The 15,362-nt window shown below is 52.9% G+C and overlaps 1 protein-coding gene across 1 annotated transcript in view; it reads left to right on the plus strand.

Annotated features, from left to right (window-relative positions):
* The first annotated feature begins 1,090 nt into the window (after window positions 1–1,090).
* The window catches only part of STK10 (serine/threonine kinase 10), a 131,883-nt gene continuing 117,611 nt past the window's right edge, over window positions 1,091–15,362 (plus strand). The window contains exon 1 of the mRNA XM_060094947.1: window positions 1,091–1,504. Within this exon, the coding sequence (XP_059950930.1) occupies window positions 1,349–1,504 (156 nt within the window). The 5' untranslated portion in view covers window positions 1,091–1,348. The remainder of the gene's footprint in view (window positions 1,505–15,362) is intronic.

The following is a 15,362-nucleotide window of genomic DNA, read 5'->3' on the forward strand; positions in this document are numbered from 1 at the left end:
TATACTTGGTGTTTGCATGCTGCTCAGGAAGGGGTGAAAACACCTCAACATGGACCTTCTCCGCAGGGACGTGGTCTATTGGAGTGTGACATTCCCTGAGACTCAATTTGCTTATGTGGGAGAGTTACCATAATAAGCTTTACAGGTTGCCCACCTGCCCACCCCTCAGCACTCGCTGTTTGGAACCTACTTAGATTTAGATACAAGTGTTAACTGTCCTAGAGACAGTTAACAGTGGCAGGTAGAAAACGGACAGGATCGAGGATGATGGTGGTTAAAGAAAACTTCAATTCTATGTATAATGAGCTTATTTTTAAAAATTGGAAAATTAAGAATAAGGAAGTTTTTAACCTAATATGCAGATATATCTGAAGATCCATCAGGAAGCATGTGATAAGTAAGTCCCCAAGGAGCGCTCTCTCTTAGCCCTGTAATTCTGGCCGGTTGGTGGATCTCGGTGGGGCAGAGCCGCTGGGAAGCAGGAAGCGAGCCGGGGAGCCTAGGTTTTCAGGGACTGATCGCCGCCGCAAGGGCGCAGCATTTCCCGCGCTAGGAGGCAGCACCGCGCCGAGCAATCCGCACCGGATCCGCCAGCAGGATGGGCAGCCCGGGGCTAGTGCCCTCGCCCGCCGGGCGACCCCACCTGAAAAGTGGGCGCGAGCAGAGCAGCCGCGCGGGGCCGTTACGGGGCGGATTCAATGATTAATGCCGGTTCACCTTTTTGGTCTTTGGACAGCAATCAGTGGGCGCTCGCGAATAACCAGTCTGCTTCCCCTTTCGCTCCCGCAGAAATTTTGGGAGCCACGAGACACGGTGGGCCTCCCAGACCCGGCATGGTCCCGCCGAAGGGTCCCCTAAGCTCGCCAAAGCCTAGTCCGTGGCTCGCGGGCGTGCGGCGCGCGGGGGACTACAGTTTCCAGAGTGCCCTGCGGCGACGGGCGGAGCCGGGGAGCGCCCGCAGCCAATTAGGGGGTCTCCGGGCGCTGCCGGGGAGCGGCAGGTGGAGTCGGGCCGATGGGCGGGAGCGGGGCCGGGTCCCCGGAACGTGTCCCGGGGCTTGCGGGCTGGGCGGGGGCGCGGCGCGAACCGGGTCTACATCGGGAGGTGGCCCGGAGATTGGACCGAGCGGGGGCGGGGACCGCGGCCGCCTGCGCGGTTCCGGGTGCTCCCGCCGCGCGCAGCCCAGGGCGCACTTGACCGGGGTCTGGCTGTGGGGAAGGGCGGGTCGGGGGAGAACCCCAGAGCGCCGCGGTGTCCTCCAGCCCCTCCCTCGCGGCCGCCGGAGCCACAGCCCGAGCCGGAGCCGGAGCCGGCGCCACCTCGCCCCCAGGCTCGCGTGCCCCCAGCCATGGCTTTCGCCAATTTCCGCCGCATCCTGCGGCGGTCTACCTTCGAGAAGAGAAAGTCCCGCGAATATGAGCACGTCCGCCGGGACCTGGACCCCAACGAGGTGTGGGAGATCGTGGGCGAGCTGGGCGATGGTGCCTTCGGCAAGGTTTACAAGGTGAGGGCGCTGTGTTGGTGGTGGGTGGCTCGGGGCGCGTGGAGCGGCTCCGGAAAGAAGGGGCGCTGGCCCTGGTCAGTCTCGGCCACGGCTCGGGAGAACGCAGAAGGCTGCCCGGCCCTGAACTCGGAGTCCCGGGGTTCTGTCCTGGTGATCCTTGTTCTTCGTTGGGGTGGGGGTTGGGGTATCCTCACACAGCCCGGCTGAGTCCCTGCGTGCCGGACGCCCCCTCCGGGCACGGCTGCTGCCCCCGAGCTAAGTTTCTGAGCACTTCCTGTGCGTCCCGCACGGCTCTCAGCGCCGCAGGGGGAGACAAAGGGGGCGCTTATAGGACTTTAGCATCCGAGACGAGGCATCCGCGGTAGAACTGTTACTAGGCATACTTTTTAAGGGAGGCCACTCAGATGCTGTGAGAGTGCCGAGGCGATGGGGACAGAGAAGCTCGGCTGCGTCTGGAAGGCTTGAGTCCGGTGAAGTTGGGGACACACCTGAAGACGAGCCAGAGACGGGAGAGACAAGAGGTGGAGGGGGGGGGTTGTCTAGAGTGAGAGGTTAGGCGTGGAAATGTGGGCTGGGGCTGGGCAGAGGGGAAAGTCAGGGCCTCGTGAATCCTGCGCTTCGGGGTCAGATTTGAGTATGTGGATGAGTCACAGCTGGGGAGTCTCCCAATTGCAGTCACCTTTCCCTAGAAGAATAAAAGGCCAGAGAGCTTTTGTGGAGGGTGGGCGGAGCAGAGTTGATGAATTGTAGACACGTTTGCAGCAGGTCATTGTCTGGTGTCTGGTCCTGAGAACAAATTCTGAGTTGCTCAGGCGTATTGGGGACCCAAACACTTAGAGCTTGACTCCACGCTTTCCCTCATCTCCTTTCCGCCAGGAAACTCTTTACTGAGAGAAACCCACATGTTAAGCTGGTGGTTTCTACAGGAGGGCACCTCCTTCCTAAGCCACCATCACCTTCTTTGGGGCTCCTATAGCTTGTAGACCACTCTGACCCCAGGGTTTCCCTCTTAGGAGCCTGGACCACAGAGAGAGCTTCTCTAGGCCACCCCTGGTCAAGACTTGCTCTCTTTGCCTTGAGAGTGGTGGAGAGCCTAATCACCAAAGTGTAGTCCCTGGAGGAGTAGCACCAGCATCACCTGGGAGCTCGTTAGAAATGCAGAATCTCAGGCCCCACCCTAGACCTAATAAATAATAAAGTAGGGCCTGCATTTTAACAGATGCCCAGATCCCCCTGATTACATGGGCTTTAAGTTTGAGAAACATTGCTCTAGGGGCCATTTTGAAGTCACCCAGGCCCATCAGGGGGCCTGTTTTGTTACCTTACCACCTCCCCACGGAGCCAGCGCTTCCTTTTACAGGGTGAAAGCCCCACTGGAGCAAAGGTTCTGTGGTTGGAAGGCTGGCCTCTGTGACACTCATACCTGGGGCTCTCAGCTGCCTTTCTCTGCTGCCTTTCTCTGCCTGAGGGTTCTGCACGTATTCCAGGGCCGTCAGCACATACTTCACTCGCACATCTTTTCTTTCCCCTTCTCAGAGCTGCCTCTTCCTCCTGGCGGCACCAGGAAACTGTCCTCCTCAGTCTTGCGGCCCCGCCGGACACCCCACCGGTGGACTTGCCTTCCCCTGATGGAGCCTGCTCTGCCAGGTGTGCTCTGACCACCGTGAGCACAGCTGGACCCTTGGTCAGCTCACCATATCCCCCGCTTTCTCCAGAAGGTTCAGTTGGTGTTTGTAGTGCCTGCTGTTGGCCCTCGCTGATGTTGTCCTGTTAGGGGCTGACTTTCCATTGCACTCTTGTCCCTGTCCCCTAATGAATCCTGGCTTCATAAGGTTCATTTTCTTTCAAACCTAAATGCAGAACTTGGCTTCTAGGCTGGTAAGATTTCCCCTTGTCAGTTTTGACTGCCATTTCCTCCTGCTTTAGCCCCATAAAACTCCCTTACAGCTCTGAAAGTTTCATACAAAGGAGCCCATCTGATTCACAAGTTATTTTGTCTCCTCCTGGTTCTCCAGAGCACGTGGACCCTTTTAAAAGTGAGTCTAGTGCTCAAAGCTGTGAGCCGGCTGCACCACAAGTCTCTCCCCACCACCTCCGAACCCATGATTTTCTCATAATTAAGACAAGGGAAAGGTAGATCAGGAGAGCTGTGTGATGGCTGACACACCTGGACATTTATTAGGTTACCTGCCTGGCCTCAATGTGTGACCCTCTGATCTAACCCAACCCCATGTTACACACAGGAATACAGGGGCTCAGGGAAAGGAAGGGGCTAGAACCCAAGGCTCTGGGCTTAGTTACCAGCTAAGGAAGACCCGTCTTGGATCAGAGATCCCTGTGACCTCGTCTCCTACCCTGGAGAAGTGCTGCTTAGTCAGCCCCTTAGAGTTGAAGTTGAAGCAGGTATTGCTTTACTAAAGATTCTAATCAGGGGCCATAACTCCTTCCCACTTCATTGTTCCCTGGCATGGCCGTTTCAGCAGCACAGGCCAGAGGTTCCATCTAGGTTTTATGTCTGGGGCCAGAACTTCCATTTTGACGTGGCACCTTGGTAACCAGTTGGCTGTGAGCTGGTGAAGTGATGGCCAGCAGCACCTCCTCTCCCTGTCCTAGAACGAGCAGATTTTTCTCCTGGCAGCCTAGGTGGTGAAGGCCTTTCTGAGGATTTTGCTGGTGTAAGAAGCCATAGGAATCCCAATTTGTCAAAGGCTTGTCAGAAGAGGACTCCAATTATAGATTTCCTGAGGAGTGTCTTGCAGAGGCTCAAAGCCTAATGTCTTGAGACATTAGTGTCTCACGATATGGAGCCTCTTTTTCCCTCTTCTCCCTGATAAATCATCAGTTGATCTCGGGAGAAAAAGAGGCTCGTAGGATTGATTTTCTGCACAGTCAAGTTCATGCTCACCTCCATACTCCTTAAGCGATTTCAAAAGAAAATCATTTCTAGTTCATTACTAGATACAAAGTAAAACTCACAAGCTATATAGTTTCAAAATTCTTGCCCTTAATAATAATCTTTATTCTAAAGACAAGGTGGAAAGGGAAGTGTTTGATATCGGGTTGAATGGAAGAAACTGCCTTCAGCAGGGTGTGCCCGCTGTCCTAACTGTGGGTGAAACTGGTACTTATGTGCTGAACAGAGACAGGGAGCATGTGGGCATGAAGAGTTGGGTTAACAGGCTGAGATGATTTTTCTGCTTCTTGAAAATTGCTTTTGTCGTCTTATGTTGTCTTTAAGCTTTTAAAAGGTTTATGAGTTTGCAAAATTAGGTGTATAGTACAAATTTTTTTAATTAAAAAGAAAAACATTACCCTAAGTCCCATCAGTTGCTGTTGACATTTTGATATATTTCCTTCCAGACTTAATCGATATTTATGGAGAAAAAAACTTTTTTTAATGCAGGGTTGTAATAATACACACCTACAGTGTTTTATGTTATCTTTGATTCCTAAAGCCTCTTCCTGTGTTATTCTGAATGCTTCACACATACCTTCTGGGATGGCTCAGTGCCCCCATGATTTTAATCTTATTGGATATTTAAGTAACTCCTACCCCCCATTTTCTTTTTACTATTAACAAGTTAAATTTTTTTTTAAATAAATTTATTATTTTTGGCTGCACTGCGTCTTCGTTGCTGCACGCGGTTTTTTCTCTAGTTGCGGTGAGTGGGGACTCCTCTTCGTTGTGGTGCGTGGGCTTATCACTGTGGCTTCTCTTGTTGCAAAGCACGGGCTCTAGGCACGCAGGCTTCAGTAGTTGTGGCATGCGGGCTCAGTAGTTGTGGCTCACGGGCTCTAGAGCGCAGGCACAGTAGTTGTGGCACACGGGCTTAGTTGCTCCGCAGCATGTGGGATCTTCCCAGGCCAGGGCTTGAACCCGTGTGCCCTGCATTGGCAGGCGGATTCTTAACCACTGCGCCACCAGGGAAGCCCAACAAGTTAAAATTGATAAATGCTTATCATGTGCCAGGTGCTGTGCTAAGCCCTTTACACAATACAGTCAGGTCTGCTGTAATATAAATATGCCTTCCTAAAAATCCCTGAATTGTGCAAAACATGCAACAAAAATCAGAGGCCTTGTGAGAAAAATGGGGCTAAGGACACAACACTCAAAAACTTCATCAGCACATTAGAAAAAAATAAAGATAGGAACCTAAAAAACAAGTAGCACCGTATTACACAAGGTTTGCAGATAAGAAATACAAAATTATCACAATAAATACAACACTGAACTGGGAAAGAGGTCTGCAAGGATGCTTGTGGCTGTGGGTGGGAAGCATTGCAGTACATGAAGCTGTGGAAGGAGGGTTATCTGAAAAGAGGGTTATCTGAAATCGGGGCATGTTGGACCCCAGATGGGGTGGGTGTGGCTTAAAGGTTGCTGAGAGATGTTTGAGGTGCCTGTGCCATTTGTGCATTCCTTTGCTGCTCGGCTCATCTGGGTGAAGTTTTCTGCGTTCACCTATTGTTTCTGGCAGACAGAACAGAACATAAGCAAATGTGAATTTAGCGTTTTGATAAAATTGTTCCTTAATACATCAGTGGCGTTGGAACAAAATTGGCAGTTTTTAAAGTAAACTTTATAGCAAAGCTGACTGTATATTTTTATTTATTTATTTTTGGCTGCATTGGGTCTTTGTTGCTGCGCGTGGGCTTTCTCTAGTTGCGGTGAGCGGGGCTACTCTTCGTTGCGGTGCGCGGGCTTCTCATTGCCGTGGCTTCTCTTGCTGTGGAGCACGGGCTCTAGGCACCCGGGCTGCTGTAGTTGTGGTACGCGGGCTTCAGTAGTTGTGGCTCACGGGCTCTAGAGCGCAGGCTCAGTAGTTGTGGCGCACGGGCTTAGTTGCTCCGAGGCATGTGGGGTCTTCCCGGACCAGGGCTTGAACCCATGTCCCCTGCATTGGCAGGCGAATTCTTAACTACTGCACCACCAGGGAAGCCCTAAGCTGACTCTATATTGATGAACAGCTTTGCTTGTAAAGTTTTTATATTTTAAATCATTTTTTTACGCTAGACTCCTAGAAGGGAGTTACTCGGTTGAGGGAGTGATGCATGGCTCTTTGAGGGTGGTTTTTAAAAGAAAATGAGATAAGTTAATAGAGGCCCCCTTTGCCCCTTGCCTTCGCTTAAGAGCCAATCCCCGAGTCCTCTGGGACCCTGCAGGAACCCGGGATCTTGGCAGTGGCTGCCCCACGGGTGGGGACCTCAGGTGCCCCCGGGTTCAGAGAGCCATTGTTAACCCCCATCCTTCGGGTGCCATATCCTGCCCTGCCACCCAGTTCAGACAAAGCTGAGGTTCTGAACCCTCCCCGGCCAGGCCGGCTCCTTTCCCCTCATCTCTGCCTAAGAGTTTTAAAGCCTGGGTTTCCGCTTCCTCCTTCCTCTGGGGTCTGCCGAGGTCTCCCGTGCGCCTCCCCTCCTCCTCCGGAAAGAGCTCTGCCCCCAGGCAGTAACCTTATTTCCGCTCAGTCTGGTGTTTTTAAACACAAGTCCATGCTATTGTGAGTGGGTTCCTGGCTGGGTCCTAAAACCAAGGTGGCTGGAGCTTCCTGGGGATGTTGCCTGCCCAGGGGGTCTGCCTGGGTCTGGAGGGGCTGATTCAGCACTGGCCGCCCTGAGACTTGTTCTGGCTGGGTCTAGAGCAGGCCAGAGTGAAGTGAGCTAAACAACTAACGGCGCCCCCAGCCTTCACCTCTATCCAGGGTCCCCTGGCCTCCTGAGGTTACCCGGACTAGGGGGAAATCCCCAGGGGCTGCCGCCCCACAGGCGCCCAGAAAACAGCCCGGGATGGTCACTCCCAGGCCCAGCTGCTGCTGAGGGCAGTGGAGCAGGGTGGTTAAGGGAAGCAACTGGAGCTCAGGAGGATCCGGGTTGTAACCCCAGACAAGCGATCCCCCGCCTTCTGAGCCTCAGACTCTTTTGTCTGTAAAACGGAGGTGATAATCTGGAGGACGATGGAGGACGAGATGAGCTAGGGATGTGTACTACATTCAGCACCTGATCTCCACCCCGGAAGTGGGCAGGAAAGGCTGATAGTTCGTTATGGTTGATGCTCTTGCTACCCAATGGAGAAGGTCCTGGCCAGTTACTGCAGCTAAACTGGGGACAAGCAGAAGGCCTTCAGTGTTTGCAGCTTGTCCGTGATCCCAGGCTCCCCACCGTATTGACATTTGGGGCAGCTCATTCTTTGCTGTGGGGGCTGCCTGTGTATTATAGGATGTTAGCGGCATCTCTGGCTTCTACCCACAAAAGTACCAGCGCTGCTGGCACCTCCCCCTGCACCCGCAGTTGCCAAAAATGTCTCTGGACAAGGCCACATGTCCCCTGGGGGGCAAGATCACTCCCGTGGCGCATTGCTGCCTGTGCCGCGATCCAGTTCAGCAAACAGGCCGCGTTCACCTGTGTGTATCACATCCCTGGATGTGTGACGAAAGACTCGGGCCTCACAGCCAGGCAGACCAGGCTTTCAATCCTGGCTGCCCCACTTTGCCGCTGTGTGAAGTCAGGCGAGTGGCTTGTCTCTGAGCCTCAGTTTCCCCATGTGTCCAGTGGGGCCGAGACCAGTACTCACCCCACAGAGCGGCTGTGAGAATCAGACCAGTAGCTCATAGGTGCTCAGGATGGGCCAGGCGCCTGCCACCCCTGCTGTTTTCAGGGCCACACGGGGGAGGGAAAGAAAGCTCTGCCAGGGTGAGCGAGCTGTAGCGGGACCAAGATGGGGCTAGAGTGAGAAGGGACGGCTTCCACCCGGCAGGGCGGGTGGGACGGGATAGAAAGCTGGAGGGAAGGAAGTCTGGGCCAGGAGAGAGGCCAGACAGTGAGGCCGGAGGTTGTCCCCTGGTGGCCCTTGAGCCAGGAAGGGCCTGCAGACGGGTTTGTGTGGCTCCCACGGCGGCTGAACCAAATTTGAAGTGATTGCCAGCATTCTGAGATCAGGAGAGTTCACATAAGAGCTCTGATCCCTGTCTTCTGTGGAAATATCAGAGATGCTGGTACCGCCCACGTGTACTCCTGCGGGGCCACATCTGCTGGAAGTGAGGAGCAGCCTCTGGGGCAGCGCTGTCCAAGGGGTATGTAACAGGAGGCGCGCGTGCAACTTACAATGTTCTAGTAGCCTCATTCAAACGAGGAAAAACACCAGGAGAAATGAATTTCAATAGTATTTTTTAATTATCCCAGTATTTCCAAAGTATGATCATTTCAGCATATAATCAATACAAAGAAAGAGTTACTTAAAGTTCTCATTCCATACTAAGTCTTTGAAATTGGTGTGCCTTTGGCATTTACGATGTGTCTCGGTGTGGACCAGCCACGGTTCAGGTGCTCGGTAGTGACCTTGGCTGCTGTACTGGGCAGGGCAGATCTGGCCTCTCTGTCCGCCAGCACCTGGTGCCCTCCCCCTGGTCCACTGTACACATTTCAAATGCCTCCTCAACCCAGTGGTCAGTGGGTTTGGGAGCTGGGCTTGGCCTGGAGAGCTGGCCAGGGCGGGCCAGGTCTAGAATAGTGTGTGGGGGCCAAGTCAAGAGAGCCTTGAATCCAAGTTGAGGGATTTGAATATGACGGTTACCGTCCTGCTTGCCCCAAGCCTCCGGGGTCTGACCAGGTCATGAGGTCAACCTTGTGTGGTGTTAGAGAAGAGTGATCTTTGGATGGTCACCAGATGGGGAGTGGCTTGCCCACACAATTGGGGGATGCCAGAGCCAGGTATCCTGGCTGCCCAAGGTCAGGGTAGCCACTGATGAGTGAAGGCTGGGACAGAGTGGCCACGTCTTGGTGGCTGCAGCTGGTGGGGGTGGGAGGGAGGACCAGAGCTGTGCTTGGAGCCCAAGTTAGAGTCCAGGGAGGGGAAGTGACTGATGGAAGGGGACTAGCCCGAGAGGGAGATGTTGTAGGCGGGTGAGAGGCATGGAGGATTCTAGAGAACTAGGCCTGGTAGTCAGTGAGGAAAGAGAGCAGAGTTGGTGAGATGGGAAGGGAAGCTCACGTTTGCCAGGGACTAGAGATGGTCCGGGAACTTGGATGCGATCCTGGATCCTGGAGTTAAAGCCTGGCCCTCCCTCTTGCAGGTTATGTGATCCTGAGAAAAGCACTTAGCTGTGCCTCGGTTTCTTTAGTTGCAGAAAGGTACTACTTCATAGGGTTGTTGGAGTATGAAATAGCCCGTGTAAACCACTTAGTCCTGGAAAAGCTCACATGGGTGTTAGTCATTAGCATGATCAGCTGAACACCTCCTACGTGTCAGGCACCGTGAACAAGGTGAACAAGATAAATGAGTGGGGAGTTGACTTTTGCTCCATTCATTTGTTTTTGGCCTCACCGTGTGGCATGCAGGACCCTAGCTCCCCAGCCAGGGATTAAACCCATGCTTGCTGCAGTGGAAGCACAGAGTCTTAACCACTGGACTGCCAGGCAAGTCCCACTCTGTTCTTATCTGTCCATCATTCCATCATGTATTCTTCTACCAGCCCCATGAAAAGCAGGCGTTAGCATCCCCACCTGATGATGCAGAAGCCCAGAGAGGTACAGTGACTTGCTCAGCATCACACAGCTCTTCCGTGGCAAAGTTGGGACTTAAACCCAGATATCTCTGGCCAGGAGCCTCTGCCTTTTCTGCTGTACAATACAGAGGGGAAGACATACGGGCTTATTGGGAGGAGAGGGTCCAGGGGTCCCTTCAGTGTGGTATCTCCTGTGGCCTTGACATTTATGAGCCCAGGAATGTGACCCTTCTTCGGGCCTGCCTCAGCCTCCACTGAATCTGAGCCCTGGACTGGCGATGGTGGCCTCTAACGCGGAGGAAGTGGTGACGGTCTTGGGCAGGGCTAGCAGAGGAAGTGGCAGGGGAAGGGGGCGGTGTCAGGGTGGGGAAGCTGGGTGCTCCTGAGGCCCTTGTGGGTCCTAAGGTGCTGAGCACTCCTGTAGGCTGCCGGCAGGGAGGGAGGGACAGGCAGGGAGGAAGGGACTTGCAAAAGGGCTTCCTCCTTCCACCCACTCCTCCCACTCTCCATGAGCTCGCTCTTCTTTCTCTTCCCCTTTCTCTCTGCTTTCCCCTTTGCTACAATTTTTTTTCTTCCTTCTCCTATAGCTTATTTTTTCCTCCTAAGAATAGGCTGTACCAGAACCAGAATTCAAGCCCTAAGGGTGGCAGGTGGAGGGTTAACCACTATGCAGGTGACTAAAGAGTTAACATTAGCCAGCCTCCAAGTCTAAGGAGGAGGGGGGCCACTGAGAGCAGTTGAAGGGAGCACAGCCTTTTCTGCCTCAGGACCTTTGCACTTGCTGGTCCTTCTGCCTGCCACTCTCTTCCGATGACTGCACAGCTGACTCCTTCTCATCCTCTGGGTCTCAACTCCCATGTTCCCTCCTGACCGCAGTGACAGCTCCCTGCTGATTTCCTTCAAGCCTCCCGTCACAAACTGGGATTCTCTTGTGTGTCTCCTTGTTTATTTTCGTTCCTCTCTGGAGAATGTAAGGTCCTGGAGAGCAGGGAATTATCCATCTTTTGTGGATAACAGGTATGTGATAGATACTGAGTTAATAACTGCTGAATGAATAAACGAATTGTAGTAAATGCCAGACCCAGGCTCCCCCCTCTCTTTAGGCAGGCCAGCACTGTGGTGACGAGTGCAGGCACTGAAATCAGTCCTGAGCTTTCTCCTGGCTTTGCTGCCTGCTTGCTGTGTGACCTTGGGAAAATCACCTCACCTCTCTGAGGCTCAGTATCTTGAGCTGTAAAATGAGGATCAAAATAGTGCTTCCCTCAGGGAATTTGTGAAGATGGAGACGTGTGGCCCACCCTAACACCGTGCCCAGCATGGAGGAAGGAGAAGTGAATGGGACTGTTGTCATTGTGATGATGATGTTCTCTGCGGGTTGACTAGATTGCCTGGCCCGGCTTTCTGATGATTGACAGGCAGATTCCCTTGAGGCTCCTGGTCCACCTCCCCTTGCTTGTTACACTGGAGGCTGCTCCTGGGTAGCCTCTGGTGTATCGAGTCCCGGGGAGCAGCCTAAAGCTTACAGCTGTGTTATGAGGATGAACATGATTCAGTGACAGTAAAGAAGGCTCCGTCCAGCCTTTGAGAAGTTCCCTGCCCGGGGAGGGCAGTCTCAGCTCCATGCCTGCCGTGTGACCAGTTGGTCCAGGATAGCCAAGGCCATCCTGGGTGGCCAGAAGAGCAGCGTTCATGCCCTGGAGGGAGAAGCCAATGTCAGTGCCTCACTTCCCTTCGCCCTCCTTCCTGGAAAGCTCCAGCCTGTCTTGTCTGGCAGCCCAGACCCAATTCTTGGCCCTCTGAGGTGGTTGTCACAAAGCTGGCTTTGTCGCCCTGAGGAATGACCCCATCAGAGCTGGCATGCCTCTCTGTTGGGCCTTGAGATTCTTTCTACCTTTGATTTGCATCTTGGTGGGCTCTGGTGCCAGACTGGGTAGGCCTAGTTCTTTCTCAAGCCTCCTTTTCCTTCGAGTGCCTTCAACACCCCCGCACCCACTTCGAGGTGACAGCTGGGACTGAGGAGAGGTGACTGGTGTGCCTCCGTTCATGAGGAATCTGGAACCCCAAGCACCAGGGCCAGCCTCTGTCCCCCATCCCGAGCTTCTGATCTGTCTGCAGGACCACCTGCGGGGACCAGCAAGGTGCACCTCAGAAGACCCCTGAATCACCCCACACCTCCCACAAGAGTCCTCCTCAGAGGCTGAGTCCCAGCAAGGCCATTGTCTTTGCTGAGTGACCTTGGGCAAGTGATGTCACCCCTCTGAGCCTCAGTCTTCTTTTCTGAAAAAGGGGGATAATACAGTCCCTTTCACAAGTGGGACCAAAGTGTCTTTACACCTGCAATCTTTTTTTTTTTTTTTTTTTTTTTCCTTTTTGCGGTATGCGGGCCTCTCACTGTTGTGGCCTCTCCCGTTGCGGAGCACAGGCTCCGGATGCGCAGGCCCAGCGGCCATGGCTCACGGGCCCAGCCGCTCCGCGGCATATGGGATCCTCCCAGACCGGGGCACGAACCCGTATCCCCTGCATCGGCAGGCGGACTCTCAACCACTGCGCCACCAGGGAGGCCCTACACCTGCAATCTTATAAGGCCAGTTCCTAAGGGCACACAGCAGGACTGACCCAGGCTTGGCCTCACATCTCAGTGCTATCTAGGGTACCCACCTGTGTGACCTGTGAGGCCTGGAGTGACCCTGCCACTTGGAGACCTGTCTGGCAACCTGTAAATCAAGTCTCAGGCTTTTGGATGCAGCACCCTGTGACCAGGGTAGAGAGCCCAACGACAGGGGATTGGTTAGACCTACGGTGGACCCACCATTCAGTCTGCAGTAGTTGGAGGGGATGCTGTGGAAGGTGTTTTGTGATCGGAAGGGCTGTTCGTGGCATATTGCTAAGTAAAAAGGAGAATGACAAATCAATGTATACAGTTGAATCCCTTTTTTTTTTTTTTTTTTTGGTACGCGGGCCACTCACTGTTGTGGCCTCTCCCGTTGCGGAGCACAGGCTCCGGACGCACAGGCTCAGCGGCCATGGCCCACGGGCCCAGCTGCTCCGCGGCATGTGGGATCCTCCCGGACCGGGGCACGAACCCGTATCCCCTGCGTCGGCAGGCGGACTCTCAACCACTGCGCCACCAGGGAAGCCCTGAATCCCATTTTTATGGAGTATGCAAGGACACATTTGTGGAGAGAGAGAGACAAGCACGAGTGGACAGTTGTGGGGGCGTGCACTACGGCCCAGCCCTGCTCTAAGTGTCTTTGACATATTAACCCACTGAATGCTCACGACAGCCCATGAGGCGGGAACTGCTAGCATCTTTATTGTACCAAGCAGGAAAGTGAGGGACAGAGAGGTCACGTAAGTCCCCTGGGGTCACACAGCTGGGAAGTGTTAGGGTGGGGTTCCAGACAAGTCCAGGTACCTCTGTACTGTGGAATCCTGCGAGGAGGTGCTCCAAGATGCTTAAGGCGGTTATCTCTGGGACGATGCCTGGTTTGATTTTCTTCTTTGTACCAGTATATTTTGAAGATGCTCTTTAACGAGTGTTTAATGCTTTTGGAATAATAAAAAAAAAACAGCACAAAAAGTACTATTGATTGAAAACACAGGGCAACCTTCACTTCTCTGAGATTTAGGACTGACTAGAAAACAGGGTTGATAGAAGTACATGACCCCCAGGTTGTGGGGAAGCTTGAGTGAGGTGAGACTTAAAGGTGCCTGCATGTGCAGGGAGTGGGTCCAGGGCGGCGGCCTGGATAAAGGTGCTTCCTTCCTCTGTGCCGTCGACCCCAGGCCCCCCGCCCCCCGTGACTTAGCACCCAGTCCTTTCCCAGTCCTCTGGGTAGAGGGAGCCTGGGAGAGGTGGGAGCAGGAGCCTCAAGGAGGCAGAACCCACATCACCTGTCCCACCTGCTTTATCAGTGATAACGTGGGGTTGAATTCCCCAGAACTTTTGAAGAGCTGAGATCTGAAACCTCTCCTATCCCCAGCCAAGTTGGACAGGTTGCCCGGGTTTTTAGCCAAGGCCATGACATGGTATCTTTGGGGCCAATCCTGTTCGGGTTTTACTCTTTTATTTGCTGGCCCAGAAGGATTTGGCGCCTCAGCATTTCCCTGTTGTGCCAGGATTGCGCGCCAGGCTTCTCCTCGCCAAGGGAGAGAGTATTAAATGCCCGTCTCTGGAAGCCATGTTACTTCTCTGCTTTTGTGCTTCATAATCTTTGCCATCCTTAAGTGTTACTTGTTCTGAAACTCAGCCGTTTCATTTGTCACTGAACTGAAACTTGGCCCGGCCATGATTGATCAGGAAGTGGTTTCCTCTCATTAACTGTGTATGTTCTGGCCCAGTCAAAGGCTTTGGCTTTCGCAAGGTAAAGAGGGCCCATCTTCCCAAACCAGAGAACAGATTAGATTCAGGAATCTAAATGTGTTGAGGAGACAATGGACTTTGGGCCACTTTCCTTTCTTTTATGTGGAGGGCCTCATTTCTCTCTGTTTACAAGGAGATACACACACCGATTCATTCATCCATCCATCCATCCAACCACCCACCCACCCACCCATCCATCCATCCATCCATCTATCATTTTAAAATACTTATTGGCCAGATAGAATAATAGATACCTTGGTGAACGAGATAAACATGGTTTTAGGCTTTTGAAAACCAAAAATACACAGTCCCAATGAAGGCAGTAACAACCAATAGTCAACTGACTAACCCATGGTGGCTTATAAACTCTTTCATGTCACTGGAATTATCTACATCTCCATCAGGAAACTAAAGTCTAGTTTCCTGTCTTCACCAAGGGCACGTAGCTGGTAAGTAGTAGAGTTGGAATTTGAACCTAGGTCCTGTGCTGTTTCCATTCCAGAAATCACTTGATAGAAATTTAGCCCATTTCTGGGACTTCCCTGGCTGTCCAGTGGTTAAGACGTGCGCTTCCAGTGCAGGGGGTGCAGGTTCAATCCCTGGTCGGGGAACTAGGATCCTGTGTACCGTGTGTTGAAGCCAGAAAAAAAAAGGAAAGAAATTTGCCCATTTTTCAGTTTACTAAGTTGGGGATATTGGATGGAGTAGCATTGGTACTTGTAAAAAGAACTTTGTTGGCTGTAGTAATAGAGGGAAGAAGAGAGGCTGGTTGTTCACAGAAACCAGCAACAAGGTAGGCTCTGGTACCTTTTGGGAAGAAAGGAAGACTTGATGATTGTCTGCTCCCTAGATGTACCTTTCATTCCTTTATCCCTCTCTCCCATCCATCTGTTCATCCTCTTAGTCACTCACTCTCCTACCCATCTGTCAATCCATCCATCCATCCGTCAGCCCACTTACCCATCTTCCCATCCACCCACCCATCTATCTCTTC

Source organism: Mesoplodon densirostris, chromosome 3 (genome assembly GCF_025265405.1).
Source record: "Mesoplodon densirostris isolate mMesDen1 chromosome 3, mMesDen1 primary haplotype, whole genome shotgun sequence".
Lineage (NCBI taxonomy): Eukaryota > Metazoa > Chordata > Mammalia > Artiodactyla > Ziphiidae > Mesoplodon > Mesoplodon densirostris.